Source organism: Rattus norvegicus, chromosome 6 (genome assembly GCF_021556685.1).
Source record: "Rattus norvegicus strain SHRSP/BbbUtx chromosome 6, alternate assembly SHRSP_T2T, whole genome shotgun sequence".
NCBI lineage: Eukaryota > Metazoa > Chordata > Mammalia > Rodentia > Muridae > Rattus > Rattus norvegicus.
Genome location: NC_141539.1, coordinates 124,307,362 through 124,335,000, shown reverse-complemented (window position 1 = coordinate 124,335,000; position 27,639 = coordinate 124,307,362). Strand labels below are relative to the sequence as shown.

The 27,639-nt window shown below is 43.5% G+C and overlaps 1 protein-coding gene and 1 long non-coding RNA gene across 14 annotated transcripts in view; both read right to left on the bottom strand.

The window, feature by feature from the left end:
- The window catches only part of LOC148005419 (uncharacterized), a 5,591-nt gene extending 3,432 nt beyond the window's left edge, over positions 1-2,159 (bottom strand). The window contains exons 1-2 of the long non-coding RNA XR_015623285.1: positions 2,080-2,159; positions 392-1,177 (exon numbers count right to left, since the gene is read on the bottom strand). This is a non-coding gene — a long non-coding RNA (uncharacterized LOC148005419). The remainder of the gene's footprint in view (positions 1-391; positions 1,178-2,079) is intronic.
- A 2,616-nt stretch (positions 2,160-4,775) lies between these two features.
- The window catches only part of Ttc8 (tetratricopeptide repeat domain 8), a 54,221-nt gene continuing 31,357 nt past the window's right edge, over positions 4,776-27,639 (bottom strand). For 6 of the 13 annotated variants that reach the window (NM_001399499.1, NM_001399497.1, XM_087552882.1 and 3 more), the window contains 7 exons: positions 26,151-26,238; positions 23,803-23,913; positions 14,239-14,378; positions 12,763-12,937; positions 12,241-12,363; positions 9,062-9,145; positions 4,776-5,602 (listed from right to left, as the gene is read on the bottom strand). In NM_001399499.1, the coding sequence (NP_001386428.1) occupies positions 5,486-5,602; positions 9,062-9,145; positions 12,241-12,363; positions 12,763-12,937; positions 14,239-14,378; positions 23,803-23,913; positions 26,151-26,238 (838 nt within the window). In that variant the 3' untranslated portion in view covers positions 4,776-5,485. Of the gene's footprint in view, positions 5,603-9,061; positions 9,146-12,240; positions 12,364-12,762; positions 12,938-14,238; positions 14,379-23,802; positions 23,914-24,758; positions 25,226-26,150; positions 26,239-27,639 lie in introns of those variants that run through there. The other 7 variants (XM_087552886.1, XM_087552885.1, XM_087552887.1 and 4 more) reach the window with 3 other exon arrangements.

Below are 27,639 nucleotides of genomic sequence, written 5' to 3'. Positions count from 1 at the left end.
ACTGGTTACCCATGCTCGGGTACTGTGGGTCGTCTTGTCACACCTTCCTGGACAAATCTCCAGTGCCTGCCTCTATCCCAGGATTCTTCTGCCTCCTGGATGTCCCACCCACCGTCTATTCTATCTTTTTTTTTCTTCTGTCTATTCTATCTTTTTTTTCTTCCATCTATTCTATCTTTTTCCTGTAGGCTACACTTTATTTCTTAATTGACAGGTGATGCATCCAGACAGTACACAAGATATTCTCTCTACACAACCATAATCTTGAGTCTCTCTTAATGACTCTTTGCACATCAAGATCTGCTCTGGGGAGCAGTATTTTTCCTGTGCCATATGCAAAGAAGCTTTTCTCTCAGTGATGCCTGAAAGTTCTCTTCCAAGCATTACTGACCCCGATAACAGCGATGGAGAGGCAGGCTTCCTTCGGACAGGCAGAGCACTACTTCCCTGTGCGCATCGTCTCCTGGATTGGCATCCAGCACCCTCCAGGATTCCTCTCCCCTTGAACCTTCAGGGTGATGTTATTTGGACACGGGGTCCCTACAGATGAAATTAGTTAAGGTGATATTATATCATACCAAGATTACCCAACATAGGTGTCTGTTTTCTGTTCCTATAACCAAACATCTAAGGACTAGGTACTTTATAAAGAAAAGAGGTTCATTTATCTCATGATCTTGGAGGTCCCATTTGTTGGGCCTGTGGTGAGAGCAATGTGGCTGTCCAAGAGCATGGCAGACTGCACCATGGTGGGCACATGTAGTAAATGCAATGTTGAAGGGTCTTGAATAATATAGGGGAAGGGTATCAATATTCAATACAGCCTTCTACTGAGAATACCTCTTACGTAATAAGAAAAGGTACTAATGTGACATCGAAAGAGCTTATATGACTTCCAAGCAGGGAAGACACTGATGGAAATGTTTTCTGACTCTTCTCCAGGGTCGCAGCTACTTGACTCTGTCTTGCAATCACATCATCCTGTGACAGAACAAGACTAGTGCTGTGCAGCCAGCGACTTAGCTGTCTTGGTTCCATGAGCTGTGGTCAGAGGGTAGGAATAGGAATATGTTGAGAAAGAATGAATTGGGTCCATGACCTGTGTTACTTCCACATACAAGTCTGTTCCAGGAGGCAGAACGATGCACACATTCAACCACATGAACACCAATTGTCCCTGTGCTAAAGCAGAGAAAAGATTTTAATTTTCTGAGTGATATTTACATAGCGACCTTCAATATCTCCAGATAAATGATAATTTCAAAAGAAGAAAAATGATCCTCTTCACCATCCATATACCTACTCAAGGTACACACACACACACACACACACACACACACACACACACACACAAACACACAGCCCTCCAACCAGCCTCAAAGGTGTCATCTGCCTGGCACCATGTGGGCAGCAATGGATGTGGGAGCCAAGCCAGCATAGAAAGTGTCTCCAAACACTTACCCATCCTCCCACTGCCTTCCAAAAACATAGTGTTGAGTTTACAGCTTAAAAATGTAATTAACACTTTTACTTAGGGGAGAGTAGATCTTGAAGAGTTTTAGCAGGACATACTAGAAACGGTCTCAAATCTTACCCAAATGGTATGCCACACTCTTTTGGACTCCCAGGAGCTTAGAAACCAATGCAATGGGTTTCTCTGTAGTCATCCCCAGTCTGCCCCACTCCAAGACTTAAAAGTTAACTCCTACTCAATACGGCACTAAACAGCCTCCCAGTGAAGGCTTAGAAAAGCTATTTGAAGAATTAGGTTCTGTCTGTTTGGTCTCTGTTGCTGTGGTTAAAGATACCACGATCTGGGGTGTGGGGAGTTATTTCAGCTTACAGTCCATTATGAAAGAAAGTCAGGGTAGGAGCTCAAAGCAAGGACCTGGAGACAGGAGCTGAAGAAGTGACCATGGAGGAATGTTGCTTACTGGCTTGTTCTTCCAGGCTTGCTCAGCATGCTTTCTTATGCAACCCACCACCCCCAATTTGCCCAGGGGTAGCACCACACATAGTGGGCGGGGCCTTCCTACATCAACAATCAATCATTAATGAAAAAAATGGCTACTAACTTACCTCCAGGCAGTCTGACGGAGACGGTTTCTCAGTTGAGGTCTCTTTTCCCAGGTATCCCAGTCAACCTTGTATCGAGTTGACTAAACAAAACAAAAACAAAACCACCAAGGCAGGTTCCACAACTTTCTGCAACGATAACTTTACTGTCATCTACATGTGTCCTTCCAAGGCGTGGTATGCATTTAGGGGTGACATGATACCTATCTTGTTCTCAGGTCTCCTTCCTGTACGTCTCTCTCCCATACGTCTGTCACAACACCTTGAGTCTTAAGTGAAAACACAAAAGTCTTTTTCTTGAAAGGAAGAAACAAACTTATCCTGATTAGATAGTGGTTGGCATGGTCCTTAGGGAAAGAAACAGACCAGGCAAATTTCGGTAAAGGAACCAAGGCTGCCACTGGGTGGTGCTTGGGTAGAGATCTGGGCCCTGGTGTTCAAGGAAAAGCTGGTCCCATGTGAGAGAACCAGCACTAAGGTGCAGCAAGGCCAAAGAAAGGCAGACAAACCCAGGATTGTGTAACTTATTGGGCGCATTGGTAAGGAATTGCGTCTTGACTAGCAAGACAGGTCAATGCTCATGGATTGGATTAGAAGGGGGAAGATAGAATGGCCAGTATAGGACTTCAACCAAGCCAAGTGGAGCTGATTTGTCTCCAGCTAATACCAAGGACACTGGACACATTCCCAGTGCTGATGGGTCTAGAATCTTGGTCATAAAACTCTAGGACCACGCTATTTATAGACTCTGGGGAGCTATGTGGAGAAAGTTTGCCAGAGTCCCTGGGTATGGTAATGATTCTTATGACAAGATAGCTGCAGTCAGGTCAAGTTGAAGCTTCACACCTGTGCCAGGGGAAAGGCAGGTAGGCAAGCCAGTAGGGCAGAGGGAGATCAGAACTTGTTCCTTCTGCTTTCAGCTGAAACATGCAGACACCCCTGGGAAAAACACGAGCTAAAATATTGGCCCCTGTCCCAGAACAGCTGCTATATATGACGACGTGAGAAACCCATGTTTTATGTTAAAACAAATACAGATTTTTCTTTGGGGTTAATTGCAAGATTCACACGGTTATTTTAAGTAGAAAAAGCAGAAGGCTCTAGCTTCAAATTTCGTGCACATAGTGGAGTCTTTGAGTGGCGAGCTGAATGCCTCAGATTTTTTCCAGCTGTCCTCACCTGCTCCTGCTAATGAAGACTGCTAGAGACCTGAGAGAAATGCGTTTTAATGAGCTTCGAGGGTGTTAGCACTAGGAAGACTTGTCACAATCAGAGAACAGTACTAAGAAGATGAGGTCTTTGCACTCAAAGACTTGAAGGGTGTCTCCTCCCCTCATTTGGAATTCTGTCAGGGACTATCAGGACCAAAACTATCCCACTCTAAGGTTAGGTGAGGAGTTGAGGACATGGTCCATTTCTATGACAGACCACTAGCCTCAGCTACTTCCTTTGCAGACTGACACACATGCTTAAGCCTCGTTCCCTTACTCCATGTAAAATGCCAATGACATGGTCAGTATTATTGATAAGACTGGTTCCAAGATCCCTTCCCCGGCTAGTTTAATAAGCACAGATTTAACCTGGGAACTAACCAATAGTTTTATGAAATTGTATGCATCAGGTACATAGTACATATTAATCACTCACTGTTGTGAGGCTCTCTATAGATATCTCACAGAGGTCCAGAAAGATGGACTGGAGTCTTTAAAGCCCTGTACAGGAAAGTTCCTGTTGAGGTTGCATTGAGAGATCGTCTCTTTAACAGCTACAGGGACACTTAGGTTATCTCGACTTCTTCCTGAAGGAGCTTCGATGGTGTCTTTTAAGGGATTTAGAAGTGAACGTACTTTTAGAAGCCATTTAGCAAAGTGGTTCTCAACTTCAACACTTGTCAGAATGACTGCAGCCCTACATAGTACTTTGAATATTATAATAAACATTGTAGGAGAGCAAGGGGCAGCCTAGGGGTAAATATTAGTATTTTCTTCCTCCACAATTCCCAGTGAAATATAAAAACACGGCACAACTAGTTGTCCTGCATGTGTAGACGGACAACAATCTTGTTGAGAAAACTATTTGTTGCAAGTCGTAATTAATGAGGTGCCATCTGTGAGAGGCGATGTTCATTGCATAAGCTGTGACTATCCAAAGTTCTTACGCTTTTTAGCCAGATGGGAGAGAGAAAAAGGGTGTAACAAAGCAGAAATGTGGTGCTAAGTATCTGATCAATAACATATGCTATGTGGTTAAATCTTTATTTTATTATCTGACATATAGATTCATTTTTCCCACTCTTCTCAGAAAACTTGATTTAAAATGTATATCCAATTTTGAATTCTTCCACTTGGTTTAATTGTTTTACATTTTTTTTTGTCTCTCTCTCTCTCTCTCTCTCTCTCTCTCTCTCTCTCTCTCTCTCACACACACACACACACACACACACACACAGAGAGAGAGAGAGAGAGAGAGAGAGAGAGAGAGAGAGAGAGAGAAGTAAGTTTGTCCATCCCTTGTTTTGAGTTAACTTTTGTCAAGATATGAACCAGCTGGCATTTGGGGCATGCGTCAGCTAAAAACTAGTAGTATATAATTTCAAGTAAACTTAAAATAACAGTTTGAGTTGTAAGATTGATGGGCTTTTAAAACCAACTCATATAATCAGAGATAAAGGAAATAAAAACTCATAAAAAGTAAAAAAGTATTTTACATACTGATTTATTTTAAAGTGCAATATACAATACAAAGTTTCTGATAAAAAGTTTATTAAAATATAAATTTTAACGTTCTAATTAAAGTACTCATGATAAAACCACACATTATGAGCCATAAAAAATTTTAAAGCAGATTTCTGACCTAAGTTTTCAACGATAGCTAATGCTTAAGAACTTTTGTTTTTGGATTAAAGACTTTTAAAATACACATTTATAAAAAAAAAATTGAGGTTCATTAAAATGTTTAACAACTATATACAAACATCAACCATGCAGTGTGAGAGGAGATTTCATGTCCTTGGAAACGCTGAAGCCAGCCGGGCATGGTGGCGTGTCTGTACCACAGCACTGAGGAGGCTGAGGCGGTGAAGTTAACTAGAGACTAACCTGTAATAATACTACGGTACGCATAGTTTTTCTCTAATGTGTGGCTTCTAGGTTTTACCCAGATACTAAAACCATGTCCATGCAGATGGCACGGAAGTGGCTAGGGGACAAAGGGGACTAATGAGGAGGAGGGCATGGCAGAAGTGCACCCACTTTTACCTTAGTGTTGTTTTACCTTATAAAACAACAAAGTCCTTAGGTCTTGCAGGACGCCTTCTGAGTCTGCGTCACACTACTGATACAAATGCACTCAGCACGTTTTCTCCCCTGTGGCTGGCCCTTCCTGAGGACGCAGTTGGTCCGAGGCCTGATCAGAGCATAGCGAAGTGCTGCTTTAGCTGCTTAATTAAATGCTGAGTGTCCACATGCTCTGGAAATGCGGCTTCAGACTTCTGAGCAGCGACGTAGCTTCTCTGAAGATCTCCAATCTGGAAGAAATAACAGATCACCAAAGAGAATGAGATTTCTGTGTTGGGAAACTGTGAAGGGTTCTTAAACAAAACCTGCAGCTTAGAATCACCTCACCTAGATTAGAAATCCATCATGAAAAATGAGGAAAATAAAATTATATAACAGATACTCTGTTATAGTTGTTCAGTTATGAGTCGGAAACCCGTGTTTTCTCTCCATCACTGCTGATAGTACGGAACGTATAAGAGAGAATTTTCACATCTCAAAATGCTCGATGTAACTTGGATAAATGCAACATCCAGCAAACATATTACCTTAGGGTATAACATACGCTCTGAGAAGTTCCAGGTGATACTAAACAACAATGTTGGGAAAAGAGTTGGCTTTGGAGTCTATAAAAGGAGTTGGCTTTTGGAGTCTAGTAACTGTTTAAGTCCAGTCTCAAAGAAAAGTATCTACCTTATTCATATATATATTTCTGAAAAAGACAGAAAATTATTAGTGTATGTGCCAAAAAAAAATCTAGATGGTTCGATCCTGATGGAGTTTTCATAACATTTATGTATTTTAGATTGAAATGGTTTCCTTTTAAAAATCGTAACATTTCAATGTTATTATTTTACAGTACTTTGCTGAAGTACCTTGTAAGAATCCTTTGAGCTACAGTCATTAAAGTGCACTGACCTTCCTGTCAGAAGTGCCGTTCAGTTCAAGTGCGTGCCAGCAGTGGGGGATGGAAGGCACACGGGAGCTGGGCTTCGGTGGGATCTCATAGCGCCATGTAGCTCTAGTGTGTATCTTTGTTTTATTTTTTCAGATTGACTTTTTTATTACTTTTCATTATGTGTAGGTGTAAGTGAGTGTGGTTCTGTGTACGTGAGTGCAGGTGCTGTCAAAGCCAGTGATGCAGAAGCTCCTGGAGCTGGAGTTACTGGCAATTGGGCGCTGCCAGACTTGAATGCTGGGAACCAAATTCCTGGACCTTTGGAGTAGCTGCTAAAGACCCCGGCTGTTTGGGGTGAGTTGAGACTGGTTCTTGCTGGCCTAGCTTTGAACTAGTGTCTCCAGTGTCTAGCATTTTACAGACTTGTATCTCCATTCCCAGGTTCTACAGATGTTGCGTAACCTCTGTGAGTCTCAGGTTCCACAAGAATGCAAGCAGCATGAGGTACAAGTTAACGTCTGTTTCCTTCATTGCTACATCTTCTATGGGGCCACAGGGCCTAGTACAGAGAGGCTCAAGTGAAAAACATGACTGGGGTTTTGGAGAGAATTCCAGAAGACAGGTATAGCACCTCCAGTAGGAACTGGCACTTAGCAACTGTCCTTAAAATTGTAAGACGAGAGCTTCTCCTATTTTCTTCTTCTTCTTCTTGTTTTTTTTTTATCTTTATTAACGAGTATTTCTTATTTACATCTCGATTGTTATTCCCCTTCCTGGTTTCCGGGCCAACATCCCCCTCCCCTTCTCTATCGGTGTTCCCCTCCCCATCCTCCCCCCATTACTGCCCTCCCCTCAACAATCACGTTCACTGGGGGTTCAGTCTTGGCAGGACCAAGGGCTTCCCCTTCCACTGGTGCTCTTACTAGGATATTCATTGCTACCTATGAGGTTGGAGCCTAGGGTCAGTCCATGTATAGTCTTTGGGTAGTGGCTTAGTCCCTGGAAGCTCTGGTTGCTTGGCATTGTTGTTCATATGGGGTCTCAAGTCCCTTCAAGCTCTTCCAGTCCTTTCTCAGATTCCTTCAACGGGGGTCCCATTCTCAGTTCAGTGGTTTGCTGCTGGCATTCACCTATGTATTTGCTGTATTCTGGCTATGTCTCTCAGGAGAGATCTATACCCGGTTCCTGTCGGCCTGCACTTCTTTGCTTCATCCATCTTGTCTAATTGGGTGGCTGTATATGTATGGGCCACACGTGGGGCAGGCTCTGAATGGGTGTTCCTTCTGTCTCTGTTCTAAACTTTGCCTCCCTATTCCCTGCCAAGGGTATTCTTGTTCCCCTTTTAAAGAAGGAGTGAAGCATTCGCATTTTAGTCATCCGTCTTGAGTTTCATGTGTTCTATGCATCTAGGGCAATTCAAGCATTTGGGCTAATAGCCACTTATCAATGAGTGCATACCATGTGTGTTTTTCTGTGATTGGGTTACCTCACTCAGGATGATATTTTCCAGTTCCATCCACTTGCCTACGAATTTCATAAAGGCATTGTTTTTGATAGCTGAGTAATATTCCATTGTGTAGATGTACCACATTTTCTGTATCCATTCCTCTGTTGAAGGGCATCTGGGTTCTTTCCAGCTTCTGGCTATTATAAATAAGGCTGCTATGAACATAGTGGAGCATGTGTCTTTGTTATATGTTGGGGCATCTTTTGGGTATATGCCCAAGAGAGGTATAGCTGGGTCCTCAGGTAGTTCAATGTCCAATTTTCTGAGGAACCTCCATACTGATTTCCAGAATGGTTGTACCAGTCTGCAATCCCACCAACAATGGAGGAGTGTTCCTCTTTCTCCACATCCTCACCAGCATTTGCTGTCAGCTGAATTTTTGATCTTAGCCATTCTCACTGGTGTGAGGTGAAATCTCAAGGTTGTTTTGATTTGCATTTTTCTTATGACTAAAGATGTTGAACATTTCTTCTCCTATTTTCAAAACAGACATGTGTGGATAGTTTTATATTCATGCTATAAAAATACTGTGTTTATGCCTTTAGTCATTAAGACCCTATATTTCCACCACAAACATTTTGAACTGTTTATTAATCCTCAAGACACACTTGCTTTCCATGGTAAGGCAGAGACATGCCCTGGCTTGTTCACGTCTTATTTAAGCAGCTCACCCAGCAAGCATGGTGGCCTATGCCTTTAGGAGGCAGAGGCAGGAGGATCTCTGAGAGTGTGAGACTGGCCTGGTTTACAGAGTGAGTTCTAGAACAGCTAAGGCTGGTCTCAAGAAAAATAAAAACAAAACCAGCTCAGTCTTCCAGTTGGCCCCTGGACAGTAACTAACTGGCAACAAAATATTAGCAGATACCTTCCCCCATAATGCTCACAACCAAACAGCGTCCATGATTGCTAATGCATGACAACCTTGGGAAAGGTGTGGTGGAAATCTGATCCACAGAAGACACACAGGGTCCCCTGGCTGTAAAAGTCAACCATAAATCCTTCCTGAACCAGGAATTATCTAACAAGTGTTTCTTTAGTGATTAAGTGTGATATTTTAAAACGTAGAGATTTCTTCTGCAATTTATACTGGTGTTTTAGTCAATACCCAGTGATAAAGTTTATTACATAATCTCCTGAAGTGAAGATATTTGTGATAACAATTTTTAAAAAGTCATTTCTTTCAGATTAAAAAAAAAATCAACCTTCTGTTCAGAAAGATAAGGTTTAAAATGTTGTATTCAATCTGTATTTTTTTAAACCAAGAAAGATCAAGAATGTGTCAGATGACTAATAAAGAAAAAATACCTTATCAGAGACGGTTGCAAAATTAAAATGTGGCTCATACATATGGGGTGCCAAGGACGATGCGGTTTGTAAGAGTGCGCGTGCCTGCGGGGAAGAAGAGAGAGTGCGCGTATCAGCACTGCATCTGAGTCCTTTAAGTTACAGCAAAACCCTGGGACGGGACCTTGAAATGATCCCGTGGGAATACAGATGACATTCTCAAAAGTATAATGACGTAATGAACACAGCTTCCTACAGACACACCAGCGAAATTATAGTAGCAACACACACATCAAGAGAGGAAATAAGAGAACTGAAATTTTAGAGTAGATGTTATTTGAGAACCTCTCTTCATAAAGTGTGCACTTCAGTATGATACACAGTTTGAAATATAACCTTCTCAATACTTAAAACAAGTCTTCTTGGTGGTGATCAACTTGGAAGCTCTGAGTATGTATTTCCTAATAATGACTTAAAACCAACACATGTCCAAGTGCAGAGTTCTGTAGAGGGTGAGAGCCAGCAAGTACTTGCTATCCTGCTGCTCGGTTTGCTAACTGAAATAACAACAAGAAGTGACAAGCCTTTTTAAAGTACTGTCCTAGGTAGGGTTGCTATTGCTGGGATAAAACGCCATGACCAAAAGCAAACTGGGGAGGAAAGGGTTTAGTTGGCTTACACTTCAAATCCTAGTCCATCACTGAAGGAAATAGGTAGGAACTCAAGCTGGGTAGAAACCTGGTGGTAGGAGCTGATGCAGACGCCATGCACAGACTCTGCTTACTGGCTTGCTCCCCATGGCTTGCTCAGCCCGGGGATGGCACCACACACAATGGACTGAGCCTCCTCCCTTCAATCATTAATGAAGAAGACGCCCCACAGCTGATCATCTAGAGGTATTAACTGAGGTTCCCTCCTTTCATATGACTCTAGCTTATGTCAAGCTGACATAAAACGAGCCAGCTCAAAGCATAACATTAAGATTACATTTCACAGGATCGTGTTTTGCAGACTATGGAGTAAGAGGAGATGCGCATATGTGCACCACCATTCATATGAAGCCACTGGACACCTCTCCCCAAACTGTAAACTTGTATCCATGACCTTGAGGACAATTTCATTCGTTTTTTTAGAAATGGAAAAAAGAGGACATATAATACAGTAGAAACTAGATTTTTCTATTAATATTAAACTGATTCATATCAATATTAATATGAATATTAAACTTTTAAACACACTTGAAATCAGTGGACTGGCAAGATGGCTCCACAGGGAAGGACACTTGCTACCTGGTAACTTGAGCTTGATACCCAGAACCCAGAGGGTAAACAGAAGGAAGGAGAGAACCAGCTCCCGCATGTCTTCTGACCTCTACATGTGTGCCGTGGAATGTGTACATTCTTGAGCCCAAGCACACTCATACACACACACACACACACACACACACACACACACACACACACACACACACACAGCCTCACAGTGTTGAAGTTACAGATGCATGCTGCAATGGTGGGCTGGAGATGTGAACCTGGATTCTCATGCTTGCATGAGACTTTACTGACTGAGCCGTCTCCCCAGCCCCTCCAGGAACACTGACTTAGACTTCCTATGTGCCAGTGCTGTTTCTGGGGCACAGAATAAAGAAGTTACATAACACAAGAGGTTTCTCTTTCAAACAGCCTGCATTCTCCTCACACCACTCATTATCTGGTAAAATGAGAACACACCCTGCAGTGTGCTGGGCCTGAGAGCTTTTGTGCCTCGAGGGCTTTTGTTTAGACTGATGTTGGATAGTCTTTGTAAGGAGATGGCACTTAAGAAACTCGTCATGGGAAGATCCAGGGGCAAAGACCTGAAGGGAGACAAATCACTGTGTGTCTGTCTGTAGGGCAGCAGGATAGCTCATGCACCTGAAGCCAGTGAGGAAAGATCACAGGGATGTGGTCTCATAGAGACCAGAATATAGGAGCCATGCAGGCCATAGCAGGAAGCCTGGGTTTTAGTCCCAATGCAAGTAGATGGAATTGGAGGACTTCAGCAAAGCAGTAATAAGGTAATGCTGTCTTATAACAAAACCCAGAGGAGGGTGTGCTGCTGTAAAAGTAAATCTGTCATCTCAGGGGCTCACTGATGAAGATGCTCACCCTTACTTAGAACTCTGGCTGGCTGCTTCAACTCAGCCTTTCTGGCTCAAACTCCTAAGCTGACTGATTCAATCTGGCTTCTCTCTGCTTTTCATGGAATTGCTCTGCTTGGCTTCAAACTAACTCAGGCAATTTGTTCTAATCATCCTTTTATCTGGCTTCAGTTGACCTGCACTGACCTGTATGAACTCAGGAACAAACTCATCCCCACAGTGCAGTTACTGCACTGACCCCAGTTGACTGAACTAACTCTACCTTCGCTGCTCTTAAATAGCTTTTCTCCTAAGTGTTGGGTGCATCCTATCTCTGACTCATTCTGCCAAATCTTTCTCTGATTTGTCACCTTGTCTGCCCCTCAATTAAATGTTTGGACTAAAGGATTAAAGGTGTGTACTAGTGAATCTGCATTCCGGCCAGATCACACTGATCTAGAATGTCTTTGGATGTGATCAGCCCATCTGTGTTGTTGGATTACAATTCCTCTACTGCTACTGCTTCACTCACTCACTCACTCACTCACTCACTCACTCACTATTAAGTCATTCAGTAGCTTCCCTGGTGTTGGGGGGCAGGGGCCATAGCTCAGTTAGTAAAGTGTCCCAGAAGGAAGACCAGCTCAGAGGCACCTGGGATAGTTTAGGTAAGAGAGGAACATGGGGTAGAGAACATGGTGAGCTAGGGCTAACAAGGCTGACATATAATGTGGGTGCCAGGGATGCAGAGAGCAGAAAGAAGAAAAGACTGGTTGGAAAGGTAGCCACTAGGGTGTTGACAGGAACAGCTAAACTATAGATGGGAGATGGTGCATTGCAGGCAATGAAGCCAAGGGGGTGTACATTATTCCCATTAAGTCAAATGTCTAATTCTAGCCTCAGAGAGGTGAAGTGACTTGGCCAAGGCCACACAGCTAGTACTTGACAGAGCTGGGATTCAGGCCCAGGCCTGTAAGACTCTAGAGCTACACATAACATTCTAGAGCATAACACACAACGACAGCTATGCTTTCCTTTGAAGGAAGCCAACTGTCTGCTGTGACAGTGGCAGTTTTCTGACCTGTTCAATGTGACCCTTCCGCATCTCCAGCACGGCTAGGTTGTTGTAGGCCTCAGCATGGTGGTTGTTGTGGACCAGGGCCAGCCTGAAGCACTGGTGGGCCAGGTTTGTGTCTCCTATTCCCTGCAAAGAAAAGCACATATTTATACACATGAGGCCACAGCCTTCCCACTGCCACAGCCTCCTTCATTTTGCATGGTACACTTCCTAGGTACACGGAGAGAAGAAACGCCAAGCACAGCAGCGAAGCGTGCTCCATGCATGGATTTACCTTGAGGATATACAAGACTCCCACAAACCTCTAAATTGTCTGTTGGACTTACAGTATCTGAGGATTTCCTCACAGGAGCATACGGTAACTTTATCTGTAATGGGAAACGCACACACACACACACACACACACACACACACACAGGCACACACACACACACACAGGCACACACACACGCGCGCGCGCACGCGCACACACACACACACACACACACACACACACACACACACACACACACACACACTACATACCACTGCAATGTGCCCCAGGTTGTACCAGACGTCAGCTGCCTCTTCCTCGTTCTCGGCCAGGGAAAGGGCGCGCTCGAATGAGGTCAGAGTCATGTCGTACTGCTGGGCATAGAAGCAGCACAGCCCCAGGTTGTTGAAAAGCTGGCAGTTGTAAACTCCCATCTGCAAGAGGCGCCTTTCCAAGGAGGAACACAACATTTGCTATCAGACTAACTTTATAAATGGAAACATTTTTTTAAAAGTTAGAAATGAATTCATTTATGACCTTTAACACAAGCATATCAGGAAATGTTTATAAGATCAGACAAGTATTTATTTGATTGTATTCCAAAAGATTTATTAGAAAGAAAGTAAAATGGTCATAAAGAGTAAAGTTTGCACGTGTTACTTCAGAAGCCTCAGTGCCTTCAGGGAGTTCCCTGAGGCCTGCTCCAGCCCTGAGGAACGTGCTCCCCATTTACCACTAGGCCTGCAGTTGCGCCCTGGACTCTGCTGTCTGTGCTGCATGGTACATGGGAGCCAGTGGGCCTCTGCCACAGGAGATGTCCCTACAGGTGGCTCTCTGTGCCCCCTACTAGCTTTCCCACGGCAGCTCAGGAGCCCCACTTTGCTTCTACATGTCAATTAATCCCACAGTTCAGACGCACAAAGGAGAAGCCAGCTCAGCGCTGTGAGAAGCCCATGACCCACTTTGGGATGGAGAGTACAGCCAGCTGCATGTGCACTGGATGGCATCTCTGTATTTTATGTTCCCAGCATGTGTTTGGGAAGGACTTGTCAGCTGTCAATCTACCCCTATGTATTACAAGGGCTGAAATCACAGGGTAAAAGTGAACCTCAGGGCCAGAGGGATGGCTTAGTGGGTAAAGGTGCCTGTCTCCAAGCCTGATGGCCTGCTTTTGATCCCCGGGACTCACATCTTTCGCCCTCCACAAATATGGCCTGGTACATACACCCTCCTAGGCATTGACAGAAATAAAGAGTGGATGTTTGAAAATGCATTTTAGAAACCACATTCGGAATAAAATGTGCTTAAACAGGACCAAATTGTCTTAAGACTTGGAAAAAGCTGAAATACCTCACAAAGCAGGTGACCCTGCTTTAAGTCTTCCTCAGGGTCCTGAACACAGAGTAGCTGCCAGTCCCTTCCCGCTTCGGCCTCACCATCTTTAGGTATTGTGGTTTTAAGAGGCAGTGACAAAGAGAAATAGTTTAAGTGGCTATTTAGCTTTTGCTGTTTCTTGATGACTAGTAAGCACCCACCCTGAACTGAGAACTTGGCCATGCAGGTTTCTCCAGGGTGCCAGCCCACACACCCCAAGTACCGAGTACCCCTTGAATCCTCAGAAAGCAGCCAAGAGATGCATTCCTAGAACCATACGCTTGTGGCCTATGGAGACTGCATAATTTGTCTGCATTTTCCTTGAAACCTCACTGTTTCAACAACTTTTCCTGTGGATGCAATGTAAGGCCCACCTGTAAAACCGGAGGGCAACCTCTGGCTGGTCAGAATAAAAGTGGTTGCTTCCAATGCAGGCAATGGCTTCCACATGAGTATTGTCTTGTTTGAGAACCTCTTTGTAGTATTCTGCTGCGGACGAACTGTTGTTCATTTCCTGTTCCCCAACCAGAGAGAAGAGCAACGTTTTAGTAACACTGGACAAGGATCTGCTTCTTTCTTTTTTCCAGACCGATTTAAGTTCATTCATTCAACAAATATTTATTTCGAGTCTACCATATGTCAGATGCTATTCTAGATGGTAGGGACAAAATATGAAGGAAAGCATGAAGTCATCGTCCCCAAGGAGGTGACAGCTGGTGGAGAAGACAAACAAATGAGTCAGTATGAGACACAATGTCAGGGACGGATGAGCAATGTAAGAAACAGAGTAGGGTGAGTGGAGAGCAAGGGAGGCAGGGTTGCCTGTTAATGGTCACCTTGGAAGAGGCCCTGTCTGACAGAGAGGCAAATGAAATGTGGTGTCGAAGCCAGCATCTGTAGGGACAGCCTCACTTGGCAGAGACCGACTACACAAGCCTACAGTGAGAACACTCAGGAGAAACACCTCCAAGTGAGTCTGGAAGGGGCAGTGCCCAGGACACCAGAGCGGCAGCAGGGCCTTCAGAGGCTATGGGGAGAGCATCGGACTTCATGCAAAGTGGAGAGAGCATCAGGGATTAGAAACAGAGGCACATCACCACCATACTGCATCGTGTCTAAGAGATCACCTGTGGCTGACTGTAAGGCATCCAGATGTGGAGAACAAGACAGAAGATCAGGTCTAGGAAAGAAACGGAAGCAACCCAGACCAAGTTTAGAAATACATAGTAGGTAAAACCCAAAGACCCTCTGTACTTACTGTATACATCTGTAAAAATGGTGATCACAAATGAAGGTCTCTATTGCTCTGACTTACAAAAGCCAGGTTTGCAGAAAGAAGCCAACACAAATGAGCCTTTAGATGACCTTTAGTAGGGGAGACGTCATGGTGACGAGGGACAGTTGAGGCAAAGTCACTCTTGGGAGAGCATCAGGAGAGACTGCACCATCCAGAGGCAGTGTAATGCACTACTAAAGGGAGGCCTTTAGTTTCCCCAAGGGAGCTCCATGAGGAGAAATGCCCAACATGCACAGTACGCCGAGGGGCCTGAGGAAAAGAACCTTCAGTTTCCAAGGACAAAGGTGGTTTCTGACTCTTAACAGGTTCTTGGAGTGGGATGGGGTGGGCAAGCTCCACTGCTTGAGACCTAAGCTGGCCTGCCCTGCATTCCAGGAGACACAAGAAAGAAAGGCACTAGGTAAACTACAGGATTGATGGTTGTCCTAGGGACTGTGGGGAGGGGAGGCTGGGCTTGCTCACAGCAGCAGTGGAAGGGAGGGGACTGAATTCCCTGTCATTTAGGTCACTTTGTCAGCTCTGTCCCAGAGCTGAGAGGGGTGTGGCCTGAGTTTCACGGTGGAACAGCTAGTGGGCTTGGGATCTAACACTAATTTTATTAAAATTTGAGGTATAATCTTACTGTGTTGCCCACTCTGGGCTTGAGCTAACCCTCTCTCTCAGCGTCCTTAATAGCTGGACTACAGGCAAATGTCAGCACATCTGGCTCAACAAATGTAATTAATAAAGGTCACCACCGCTTAAATCTACCTCATGGACCAGTCCATCCTCAATGAAACTTTGCTTATGTCTAACTTCGCACAGATCTCTTCTGCCTCTCAAGTCACGTGACAGTCACTGTCACCCACACACTTGTTCTTTTCATGGGAGGACTCTTATTTATGTTAGGTTTGGATCACCACACAGTGCTTCTTTTAGCAGGACTTGTTTTAGATACAAGGACTTGTTTTAAAACAGGACTTGTTTTAGATACAAGATTCTCAAAAGAAAAAAAAGAATACAGCAAATACATAGGCGAATGCCAGCAGCAAAAAAAAAAAAAAAAAAAAAAAAAAAAAGATTCTCTAGACCAGGATGGTGCCCCCAGACCACATTTGCATACTATATACATGTAAAAGAATATGTAAAATAAGTTCTTTCACATGTGGAGTCAAATTCTTCCAAGTCCTCTTTTCACTTGGTCATCCTTGTCCAGGTTTCTCAAAACAGTACTGTCTGTGCACTTGGTGCTTTACTTTTAAATTTTATTAATAATCCCACGTTTGTGGAATATGATGTACAGCCTTGACAGGCACATGGGACAGAATGAGCATCTCAGGCCATGCACACATCTGTGGCCTTATCTACTTCTCATCTCCTTGAGATGAAGACAGTTAAGGTCTTCTGCAATGCTCCTTAAAAGTGCTCCCCACCACTGCCCAGGATTGGCTTCCAAGCTCCTGACAGCTTTTGCAATGTTGATGCCTGTGCTTCCTGTCTCTAACCAGCAGGTGTCAACAAAAGCTTTCAGGCAACGATGAGAGATAATTACCATGTTCACCCTGTTGGCTAATTGGAATAATTGCCAGGTTCTCACAAGAGCTGCAGATGAGAAAAACTACACAACAGCTGCTATTTGGCTACAAGGATCAAAAGAAACTGTGGTATATATAAATGCAATGGAATATTATTTAGCTGTTAAGAAGACAAAATTATGCCGTTTGCAGGAAAAGAAGTAGAAGTGGAGATCATCATGTTAAGGAAAAAAAGCCAGGCCCTGAAAGACAGGCATGTTTCTCTCTGTACTTAGAAAGAAAAGACTTGAAACAGAAGAGAAGAAAGACAATTATCAGGAAGGAGGAGGCAAAACATAAGAGAATGGTAAATGGTAAATCCCAGGGTGGTAAGATCAAAGTTCATGATATAAACACGTGAGCATGGCATGATGAAACCCGTTACTCTGCACAGTGACTTCACGGTAATGAAAGGAAACATGCTATGAGGAGGTCAGAGATGTTTAAATGTGAAAATGGGCTTCCTGTGTCTCTATGCCTGTGTGTGTGTGCATGTATAGTACTGTATGTGTATTATGTGTAGAGATGCATTACATGCACATGTATGGACATGCACATGGGGGCTGAGGGTCAACTTTAGCTGTCGTTCTTCAAGCACCAGCCACTTTGGATTTGACACAAGGCAGCTCACTGGCCTGGAGTCCCAGTTACGCCCACTAATGCACTGCTCTTTCTCGGTGAAGTGTCACTGCCAACCAGAGCACGTGTTCTGTCTTGCGTGGACTATTTGTGTACACATTTGGCTGTGTCCAGATGTCAATGCTGGGTGACTCCCTCTATTGCTCTTGTTTTTTAAAAAATGGTGGCCATCAAGTTCTGGAAATTCAGGGCACTACCACCCTGGTGCCGGGACTGTATGTTTCGGCACTTTCTGACCAAAACAGACATTTGCATTATTGTTTTTCTTTATACACAGTGGTGTTTCATTGTCACATAAATCACAAATTACCCAGGCCCTTTGGGTGAGCCCTGGTTTCTTTGCATTTTTAACAAAAAGAGCAGGGTATAAAATCTGCACACCATGGTGGAAAATTCCCAGAAGTAAAACCACCCAAAGGGGGTTGGGGATTTATCTCAGAGGTAGAGCGCTTGCCTAGCAAGCACAAGGCCCTGGGTTCGGTCCCCAGCTCCGAAAAAAAAGAAAAAAAAAAGAAAGAAAGAAAAAAGAAAAAAAAAAACACCCAAAGAAGACCCAGGTTTGCAACCCGGTTTGCAGTCTCGGTAAACGTAAACGATTCCAGGTGGGCAGCAGCAACACACGCTTCCACACAGTGTGCGCACGCTGAGTCTGCTTTCTCATGCCCTTGACAGCCTCGGTTCTGTGGAAGTTCTTCACCTCCGCCAATCCAATCAAGGGGAAGGTGGCGCATGGCTGGTTTAGCGTTTAATTCTGACGGGCACTGGGCATTTAATATATGAGACATCATACGTGCGTCTCTGTGAGCTGCCAACTTGTGACCTTTATCTATTTTCTGAGCTAGCCTGCCTTTTGCCCTTTCTTACTGGCATTCTGTGCGGCTACAATCGAACAGCAGATGCAGGGTGGTTTATAATGAACAGGAGAATATTCAGCTCTGTCTGGGAGGCTGTGGAGCTCAAGATCAAGAGGTGATATCCTGTGAGGACCACCATGCCTACCTGACAGTCACGTGTCACCTGTCACCTGTCCCAGACTTGACAGGCATTTGCACTGTTAATATTTCAACCTTCTAGTTTGATCTTAATTAAATTTTAATTTTTATATAGAATTTTTTTTGGGGGGGGGATCACAGAGTTCCTCCTGTCTTTAGCTTCCCAGTGCTGGGAATTAAAGGTGTGCACCACTATGCTTGGCTTTGATATGGAGGAAATCTTTATAGGAAAGAAAGTTTTCAAATATCAGTCTGCTGTTGTGGCTTTATGAATTGGTATTATTTAACAAGATTCTCTTCATGTAAGAAAGAGCACTGGAGGCCATGAGTTCCATTCCCAGCACCCAGATGATGGCTCACAAGAGGATCTGAAACCCTTTTCTGTCCATGTGCATCAATTATGAACCGTGATGTACAGACTTAGCTGCAGACAAGAATACTCATAAACATAAAAATAACTAAATTTAAAAAAAAAGATTTTTCTCATTCTAATTTATACAAATAGTAGGAATTATCTAGATCGGGTTATCATGGGATGTCTGTGTAGACTATTGCTATAGGGATAACCCAGTCCACTGTGGGAAGCATCATTCCCTAGGCATGGGTCCTTACCAGTAAAAAAGAAGAAAGGTAGATGGAGCAAGCAAAGCTGTGTTTGTTCTCTGCTTTTTCTTATAGGTAGCTGCTTGACTTCCTGCCTTGACTTCCCCTTGGTGATGAGTTTGAAACTGGGATTGTAAACTGAACGACTTCTTCCCTAAGTTGTTTTTGTCAGGATATTTTATCATAGCAACAAGAATGAAACTAGAATAGTGTCATGTTTTGAGGCTTTAACTCTTTTTAAAATCTGAGACTTTAGAGGTGGCTTGCTCAGTAAAATTCTTGTTGCAGAACACTGAGGTCCTGAGTTCAATCCCCACAAACCACATGGAAAAGGCAAACATGGTGCAAAGGAGTGCAGTGCAAGGGCTGAGGAGGTGGATGCCCAGGGCGTGTTAGCCAGTCAGTCTAGCATTAGCCAGGTTGATGGCTGCTAAGGATTGACGGTAAGGTTGACCACTGGCTTCACACACGTGTACGTACATGTATACAACTAGGCACACAATTTAAATATGGCTAAAATAATTCTTTAGTGCAAGAAATATTTGCTCTATTTTTAAACTATTTAATTAATAATCTAATAACCCAACTGACATAACAGCCAGTGTTTGTCACATCCCAAATTTTCATATGGACTCTCTTTTGTTCCTTAAATTTGTTCCTGAATCAGAACTGGTTAAATCATAATAGTTCTAAAATAGACTTTAATAACATATCCTTAAAATAACATTTCCATACATATAAATATCACCTTCAGAGTGTAATACACTTAATATTAGTGACTTTTAAAGTGGTTATTTCTGAGCCAATTCGTGAAGCATGAACTACACCTACAGTTGAATCATTTGAAGTAAAATTGCAAACTGAGGAAGAACATGAACACTGGCATGGTTCTGCTCTGAGAAGCCAAAGTGTGTGTGTGAACATAAAAGCCTGTGTCCTGCTTTCCAGGACTTAAACTGCAGCAGGAAAGAGGCCAGCCCTACCCCTCTCACACAGATGCCCAAGGCGATTTTCACACACAATAAAGTGGAAAGGGCATAAGAATAACATTTCCAGCCAAGAACACTTGAAATGAGGGCCCTTCTATTAAAATGCCTTAAAAAGAATCAAAAGCATCAAAAAATTCAACAACAAACAAACAAATAAACAAACAAAAACCATGACCTAAGCAAGTGTCTGTAAGAAACACAGGGAAGTCGAGGCAGTTTGACGTGTTCAGCGCAAAACGGAGCACCCAGACCCACAGCAAAATGATCGCACAACAGGAAACGAACAAAGAAACAGAAGAGACCCCCAGAGAAAAGCGAAGTCCTCAGAGACGAACGCAGTGTAGCTGCAAACTAAGGACTTGGCTAATTGCCTCTCAAACCACTGTTACACAGAGAAAAGGAATCCTCCAGAAGTCTTGCTTTGGTGTGTAAGGAAAGGAAATTAATTGTAATGCCAAGGGGGCGATACCCCATGTAACCGTTTCTAGCCTACGCTGTCACCTCCGCCGCCGGTGGGCTGCTTTCCTCTCCCTATCTTTCTCCCACTGCTGCAGACTCCACTGAGGAACGAAGGGCAGAATGTAGCTGCTGAAAAACTGTAATCTATAGGACCACTGGGAATGGAGGTACACAGGGGCAATCCCAGCACTCCAGGGAGCCTGACGCAAAGGGAAAACACCAATCTGTTCCAGAGCCATGGCTCCTCCCAGCTTGAGCAACAGTGTCTGCAACAAACAGGCGGAGATGGAATTCTTCTGAAAAGCAACTGCACATAAAGATGATAACAGTTTCCTAGCTCTCTCTGCCAGCATCTTCTGTCAAAAAGAGAGGGATAAAGGGTCTGGGAGATGCAAAGAACAGGTCCAATGGTCTAATCACCACCCAAAGGTCACCACCATTGGCAGCAGCAAGAATTCCCCCAGCTTTAGAAGGTGACTCTATTTTGTTTTCTTTTTAAGCATCTTGGTCAAAGATCTATTCATATTCCATTTATTTAAGGTCCCAAGTAAAGATAAAAAAATATTGGCAGTGTTTCTTTGGATGGGTCAAAGTCTTCTTTGTATGTATGTAGTAAAGTTATGTTTCAAAAAGAAAACTTTTTTTAGACAATTTGAAAAGTATTTATTTTCATTCAAAATGTAATTCCTTGGTAGGGTATAGTAGCCTATCCCTGTATCCCCAGACTAGAGAGGCTGAGGGAGAGTATCACCCCATGTTCAAAGGCAACTTGTCCTACATTGTAAGTTCAAGGCCAGTCTGGTCCCTGTTTCAAGAAATAAAACCAGGGATGGAGAGATGGCTCAGCGGTTAAGAGCACAGAATGCTCTTTCAGAGGTCCCGAGTTCAATTCCCAGCAACCACATGGTGGCTCACGACCATCTGTAGTGGGGTCCAATGCCCTCTTCTGGTGTGTCTGAAGATAGCTATAGTGTACTCACATACATAAAAATAAATAAATCTTTAAAAAAAGAAAGAAAGAAAGAAAACCAAACAAGACACAGAATTCATGTTCCTCATACGAAATTTGAAAAATATGGAAAGTCTAAGAAAACAAAAGTCATTCACATGCCATTGCCTAGACATACCAACCCTCAATCTCTTCCACTTTTTTAAACCAATATTACAAGTTAGTGTCTTCCAATGAATTCATAAAAAATAGGGATGTGCTTGCCTAATATCATATTAAAAGTTCTAAGAAACCTTTAAAGTCAAATATCAAAAACTACATATATAGATGATTATTTTATTTATAAAAATATATTTAAGAGAATCTATGGACAAAGTCTTAAAACTTAGAGTGGCTACTATCAAACTATCTTATAAAGTAATACATTCCTACTCACCACTGTCAAACAGAAATTACATTTTATTCATAGTAGTACATCCATTCATAGTAGTACATCCACTCACAGATATACCTAGGAATACATGTATGCAGGAAAGAGTTAACAGAAGACCTGAGACTGCTATTCTTAGAGAGGTATGCACTGGGGAACTCAGCTGATTCCTAATCTCATATAAACTTTCCCCAGATGACAAGAGTACCTTGCTAATGTGACACTGTTTGTACCATGTGGCTTCTGCTGATACCTGGTAATTGTACAAGAGTCTGAAAAACCTGGCACATGATCGGCATGTGGTGTCCACACAGTCTCTGATAAGATTCCTGGTAGACAACAGTCTGCAGGAGCTGTCACAACTTGTTGCTGGGAGAATTAAGTGTGCTCCTTGTGTTGTGACTCTACTCTGCAGCGAAGCTCATTAAGACACAGGATGTTCTCAACAGAGATGAAACATTTTATCCTGCAGGGAAGCTTATTAAGCTCAAGAAGGAAACAATTCAAAGGCTTCAGGAAGTCCCTGAAACTGACCAAATGCATTAGCTTCCTCCTTCCTGGAACATATATACACTGTAAAGGCTGCTTGCTGAGTAGCACTCTTAGACAAGCTGAGCTGCCTAGGAGAGACTCAGGCAATGAGTCAGGCAAGCAAACACCAGTCCAGCTGCCTAAGAAAAGCAAAGATCAGCTGAGATATCTTGGAAGAGCCCAACCAACAGGTCTCCAACCTGTTGAGCTGCCTGGCTGCAGGCTGACAGTAGACTCTAGGTTTCCAGCCTTCGTGAGCTACACCCATGCTGCTGTGGGCCGTGGTCATGCAACAGTCTTTGAGTCATTCCTGTCCCTGTAAGTAACCCTTCACCTAGACTCCTGTAGGTAACCCCAATAAAACCCACTGGTTCCCCAGTGTGGATGTTGGTGTCATCCATCCTTTGTCTGTCATTGATGCCCGAGCTAGGATAAACAGGTGTTCATTTCCATCTCTGCAAGCAGGGTCATGTAAACTCCACCAGCAGAGGCCTTTTGGAAGCTCATCCCTCTGAACTTTGCCCAGTAGCCTTTTCCCTTTACTGATTTTGTTTTGTATCTTTTTCACACTAACACAAGGCTCCTTGGGAGCCCGTTGCATGCTGTGTTTTGGGAGTCTTCCTAAAGCACTGAATTTTAGCCTGGCTTGGTAACTACCAGCACAGCCTCTTTCTGGAAGTAATCACAAAATATCCACTGGAGGACAAAGAAGAATGAAAAAATGATGAGTTATGTCATACTTGAGAATGGAGAGAGGCAGCCTATGTGCCTACCCATCCCCATCAATCAAATAGTAACTAAAAATCCTAGTTGTTAGGCCAGCGAGGACTATGAAAGGAAAACAGTTCTTAAGGCATCAGCTTTAAGATCAACATGGCAGAGCAGACAGAAAAGTTTTCAGCTGTAAGGGGAAAGCAGGGGTAGGACTGCCTGACCCATCCTTGGGGTCACTGTGATACTACAGGAACTAGCTGGGAAGAGAGCTCAATGGGAACTTTCTACGGTATCTGAGAACATGAATCTAAAACTGGTAAGAATAAGTAAGAGCTCAAACTGTGAAGGCAATCCCGATAAGGCACATCTACCAGGCGCCACTAGAAAACTAGGGAAGTGTAGCTAGTATGAGACTGGGAAGAGGCTGGACGAATAGGCTAGTGGAAAGCTCAAGCCATATGAAATGGGAAAAACTGATATTTGATGTTACAGATATGGGAAAGGATTTAAGTGTGCTGAGATAACAGGCTACCCATACAGGAGAAATAAGTTAAATTCCTGGCTTGTATCATTGACCTCTGGGTGTCTAAAATATTTTATTATAAAAACCAAGTTGAATTAAACAACACACAGCAAAATCTCTCCTTATACTGCTGAATCATGGCCAACGATCTTAATTTTATAAACTGTGCTTTCTACTAGCACCCCAAGGGCCTATGAGCTTTTTAAAGTAGCACATAACCTCAATTTCATACCAACTTTTAAAATAATGTGAACCTTACCTCGTAGATCCTGGCAATTCCACAAAGCAGGGTCACCTCTCCTGGAAACTTATCTAAGCCTTGTTTGAATAGATTTAAAGCAGTCACAGGTTGATCCAATATGATATAAACCTAAAAGCAAGATGTACTTCAATAAGATTATGGGTTGTTAAAATAATAGCATTTCCATGACAAAATTTAGTTATTGATTAGAAACGAATTGTCTCCCAGAAATTACAGTAAGAATTTTCCATGAATATAATTAGATTCTAATAATGACTTTGCAGTTTATCTGCACATGGTGTACATAAAGTTTATCATCCCAAGGAATCTTTACTGTGGGTTTATTATTGTCACACAGACTGGGTGACAACAAAAAAGGGTTTGGGAGTATCTCGCTCCTGCCCACACCAACCCTCCCCGGAAGTCCTTTCCTGATACTCATATCTTTTTGTTTTGTTTCTTGGCCCATTGAGTTCAACGGGGGTAATGTGCAAGGAAAGGGTTCCGAGCTACCTATTGTAGCCTGCTGGGCTCACCAATGGATGGACACACAGCTGAAGGAAGACTCTCTCTTCCCTACAGCAGCCAAAGTTCAGCAGGACGAAGGTCCCTTCTTCCACCAACGATTGACTGATTTTAAGCTTGCTCTTATACAGGTACCCCTGACTGCTGTAAGATCCTGATAGCAATGGCCGGTCATGCCCAGAGGACAGCAGTTCACAGCCTACCCCCTCCCTTCCAGCTCTTATGCTCGTTCCTTCTGCTCAAAGATCACTTCTTTGTTGTTGTTGTTGTTGTTATTCAATTTTTTTCACTTTACAAGCCTTCCTCCCCTCCCAGCACCCCATCATTCAAGTCCAACCCCATTCCCCTTAGAAGGGGAAGCCCCCCCCCCCCCGTCTGGGTGTTGACCCTCCCACTCCCACTCCCCCACCCCCAGGCCACACATCAAGTTGCAAAGCACACTTCTTGGAAATCTTTTGCAGATAATTCAAGATAAACTGCCACTTTATTAAGTCTTTTCTTTCAAAGTGTCCGTGATAAGACTCAGGAAGTGTTTTGATTCCAATAAGGTTGGATAAGGTAGAATTTCCCTTCTCTGAAATATTTTACCCCAGAAGTACTCTTAATTTCTGATTTCGGGGGTATTCTGGAGTATGTGGATATGAATAACCAGACACCTTGGGAATGGAACCCAAGTGTAAACATGAGATTCATTGGAGTTTATTTCTTTGTTCCTATTTTTGTTTTATGTGTATGTCTGCACATCATGTGTGTGCCTGGTAACCTTGGAGACCAGAAGAAGGTTCTTGGAACTGGAGTTCAGATGGTTGTGAGCCATCAAGTGGTTGTTGGGTCTCAGGCCTGGGTCCTCTGGAAGAGAGACAAGTGCTTCAACTGCTGAACCAGCTCTCCAGACCTCTGGCTGATTTTTTTCCATCTACATGTAAGGCAGTTTTACACAATAACTTTAGTGCACCTGTGTTTTAACTGTGACACACCCGATGATATCAGGTGTGAGATTTAAATCAGGTGAAATTGTAACATCACATTGGCATTCAATAAATTCAGATTCAGGACCGTTTCAGATTTCAGACATTCAGTTTAGGAATGTCCTATCTGTATTGAAAACTCTAGGTGGCCCTTGCACCAGACCAACAGGTGACACTATGTGGCACAATGGACTTGCTGTTAGAAGCCCAGTGGCACTGAAAACATGACCCCTTACAGTCTCATCTTCCTTAGCAGCACAAAGAAAAGTGGAAAACATATCCTGTAGTTACTGCACAGATTAAATTAATCTGTCTTTACTAATAAACCTGCTGCAATGTCCCCTACTGAATCATACACAATAAAAAAGAAATAAGACTTGAGGCTGAGTGAGTAACTAATGCCCCACAGAACAGTCTATGAAATGGCCCGTTCTTAGAGCAGGGTTTGATAGCACAGGCCTGAAATCTCAGCTACCCTGAAGTCTGAGGCAGGAGGATGCTGAGTTCAAAGTATGTCTGGACTATAGAGAGAGATCCTGTTCTGAAAACAGAGGGGTCCTGTTCTCTACAACCTGCTCAGGGTTGGAACAAAATAGACTGCAGACAATGCCTCCCGGTTGCCCACAGGGTGGTGAGTCTGTGCTGCTTTCTTTTATCCTACCGAGCAATCTGTCGAAGGGATTTTCTGCTTTTTCCACAGCCATCAACTCCTTGTGCTGTGGGCACTATCCATATGTTATCTTTCACTTGCTATAAAAAGTAACTCTGAATGTATTGACTTGCCAAATATTCTAGAAGGAACTGGCAACTTTCCCCCATGCAATGGCCAGCACCTTAAGACAGTTTTCACTCAAATTAAGAATATTTACTTACTTTTGCCAGATAGAGAAATGTATCTACCATTTCCTGCTGCTTCAGGGCTGATTTGAACTGTTTCTCTGCTTCACGGTACATTCCTAACCTAGAAAGAGCCATTCAAAAAGTTAGCCATTCAATTGAAGAACCAACGCTCCAGCATTTGTTTCACGCCCTGAGGATATGAACAGACACGGCTTGTCCTAGAGCAAGCACAGAGCAAAGCAGGCGATGCTGTACCTGCCGATAGTCACGTGTATGTTAACAAAGCTGGCAAAGCTGCCTGTCTCCCGCAGTCATGAGCTCGCTATGCTTCTCACGGTGTAAAGACTGCAGCCTGGTTGCAGTAGGACGAGAGCTGTCTGTCAGCGAGGTCACATCAGTTCACCACCGTGAAAGCTTACGACCAGCACATATGGCAAGTGACCTGAATAAATGTGGAGCCGCCACTTCACGGGGAGAACTGGAAGATGGCATTTCCTTGCAAACATCTCCTTCCCTGAGACACTCCCAGCACCCTTTACGCCATTTTGGTGAAAACAAGCGCCACTTGCATTCTATAGCTAAATCATCATTCTTCTACAAATCTTGTTTTCCTTTGCCCTTAGTGGACTGCCTCCTCTGTGAATCTGGAACAGGCCTAAGTCGCGGCCCTGATGTCAGCGTCCACCTCTGTGGTCCAGGGAGCTTTGTCACCACCAGGACAGTCACTGAAACACACAACGGCTTTCATTCAACTTGCCCTTGGTCGACCAGCTATGCTTCTTACCAACTATGCATTCCTAGCACTCTAAAAGCTGCTTAGATGTTATATTTTGAAAAATAAACAGAAACATATTTAGAGTGTGCTTTGTTGTACTAATTTCATGGAAAGGCTGGGAAGAACAGCTCTGATCATTTTTCAAGATGCCAGATTCAAGCACTGATACACTAGCAGCTACTGGAAAGTGAACAAAGGTCAGCGAGATCACTTAGACACCGGAGTGAGTCACGAAAATCGTGGATGGGAATTCCACAGGCAGATAAGGTTTGTGCTGTGTTGTCCAAGGCTCTAGGAGCTACAACGTCATCAGCACACAGGCAGGAAGGTGGACAGCATGTTAGGGACAGGCTAAGTTATCTAGTTTAACCGAGAAGGACATAACAATGAGAGTTATGAACACAGTGAATAGTGAGAGAGGTGGGAAGCAGGGAGACTGAGACAACAGCATGGGACTGCACTACTCGTAACAACCCACACGGAGAACCATCAGGAACCTAACCGCAGCTGTCTGTGCACAGTTCCCCTAGACATACTCAGGAAGGTTTGATGAGAGACTAGAGGCAGAAACCCCAGGGAAGAAGTCACTGTGAGAACTCAACAACAAATATTAAAATGCCTAGAAGTGAATCAGTGGTTCTTATGTGGTCATGACCCCTCTGGCAGTAAAATGATCCTTTAACAGGGGTCACAGATCAGATAACCTACATATCAGATATTTACATTATGATTAATAACAGTAGCAAA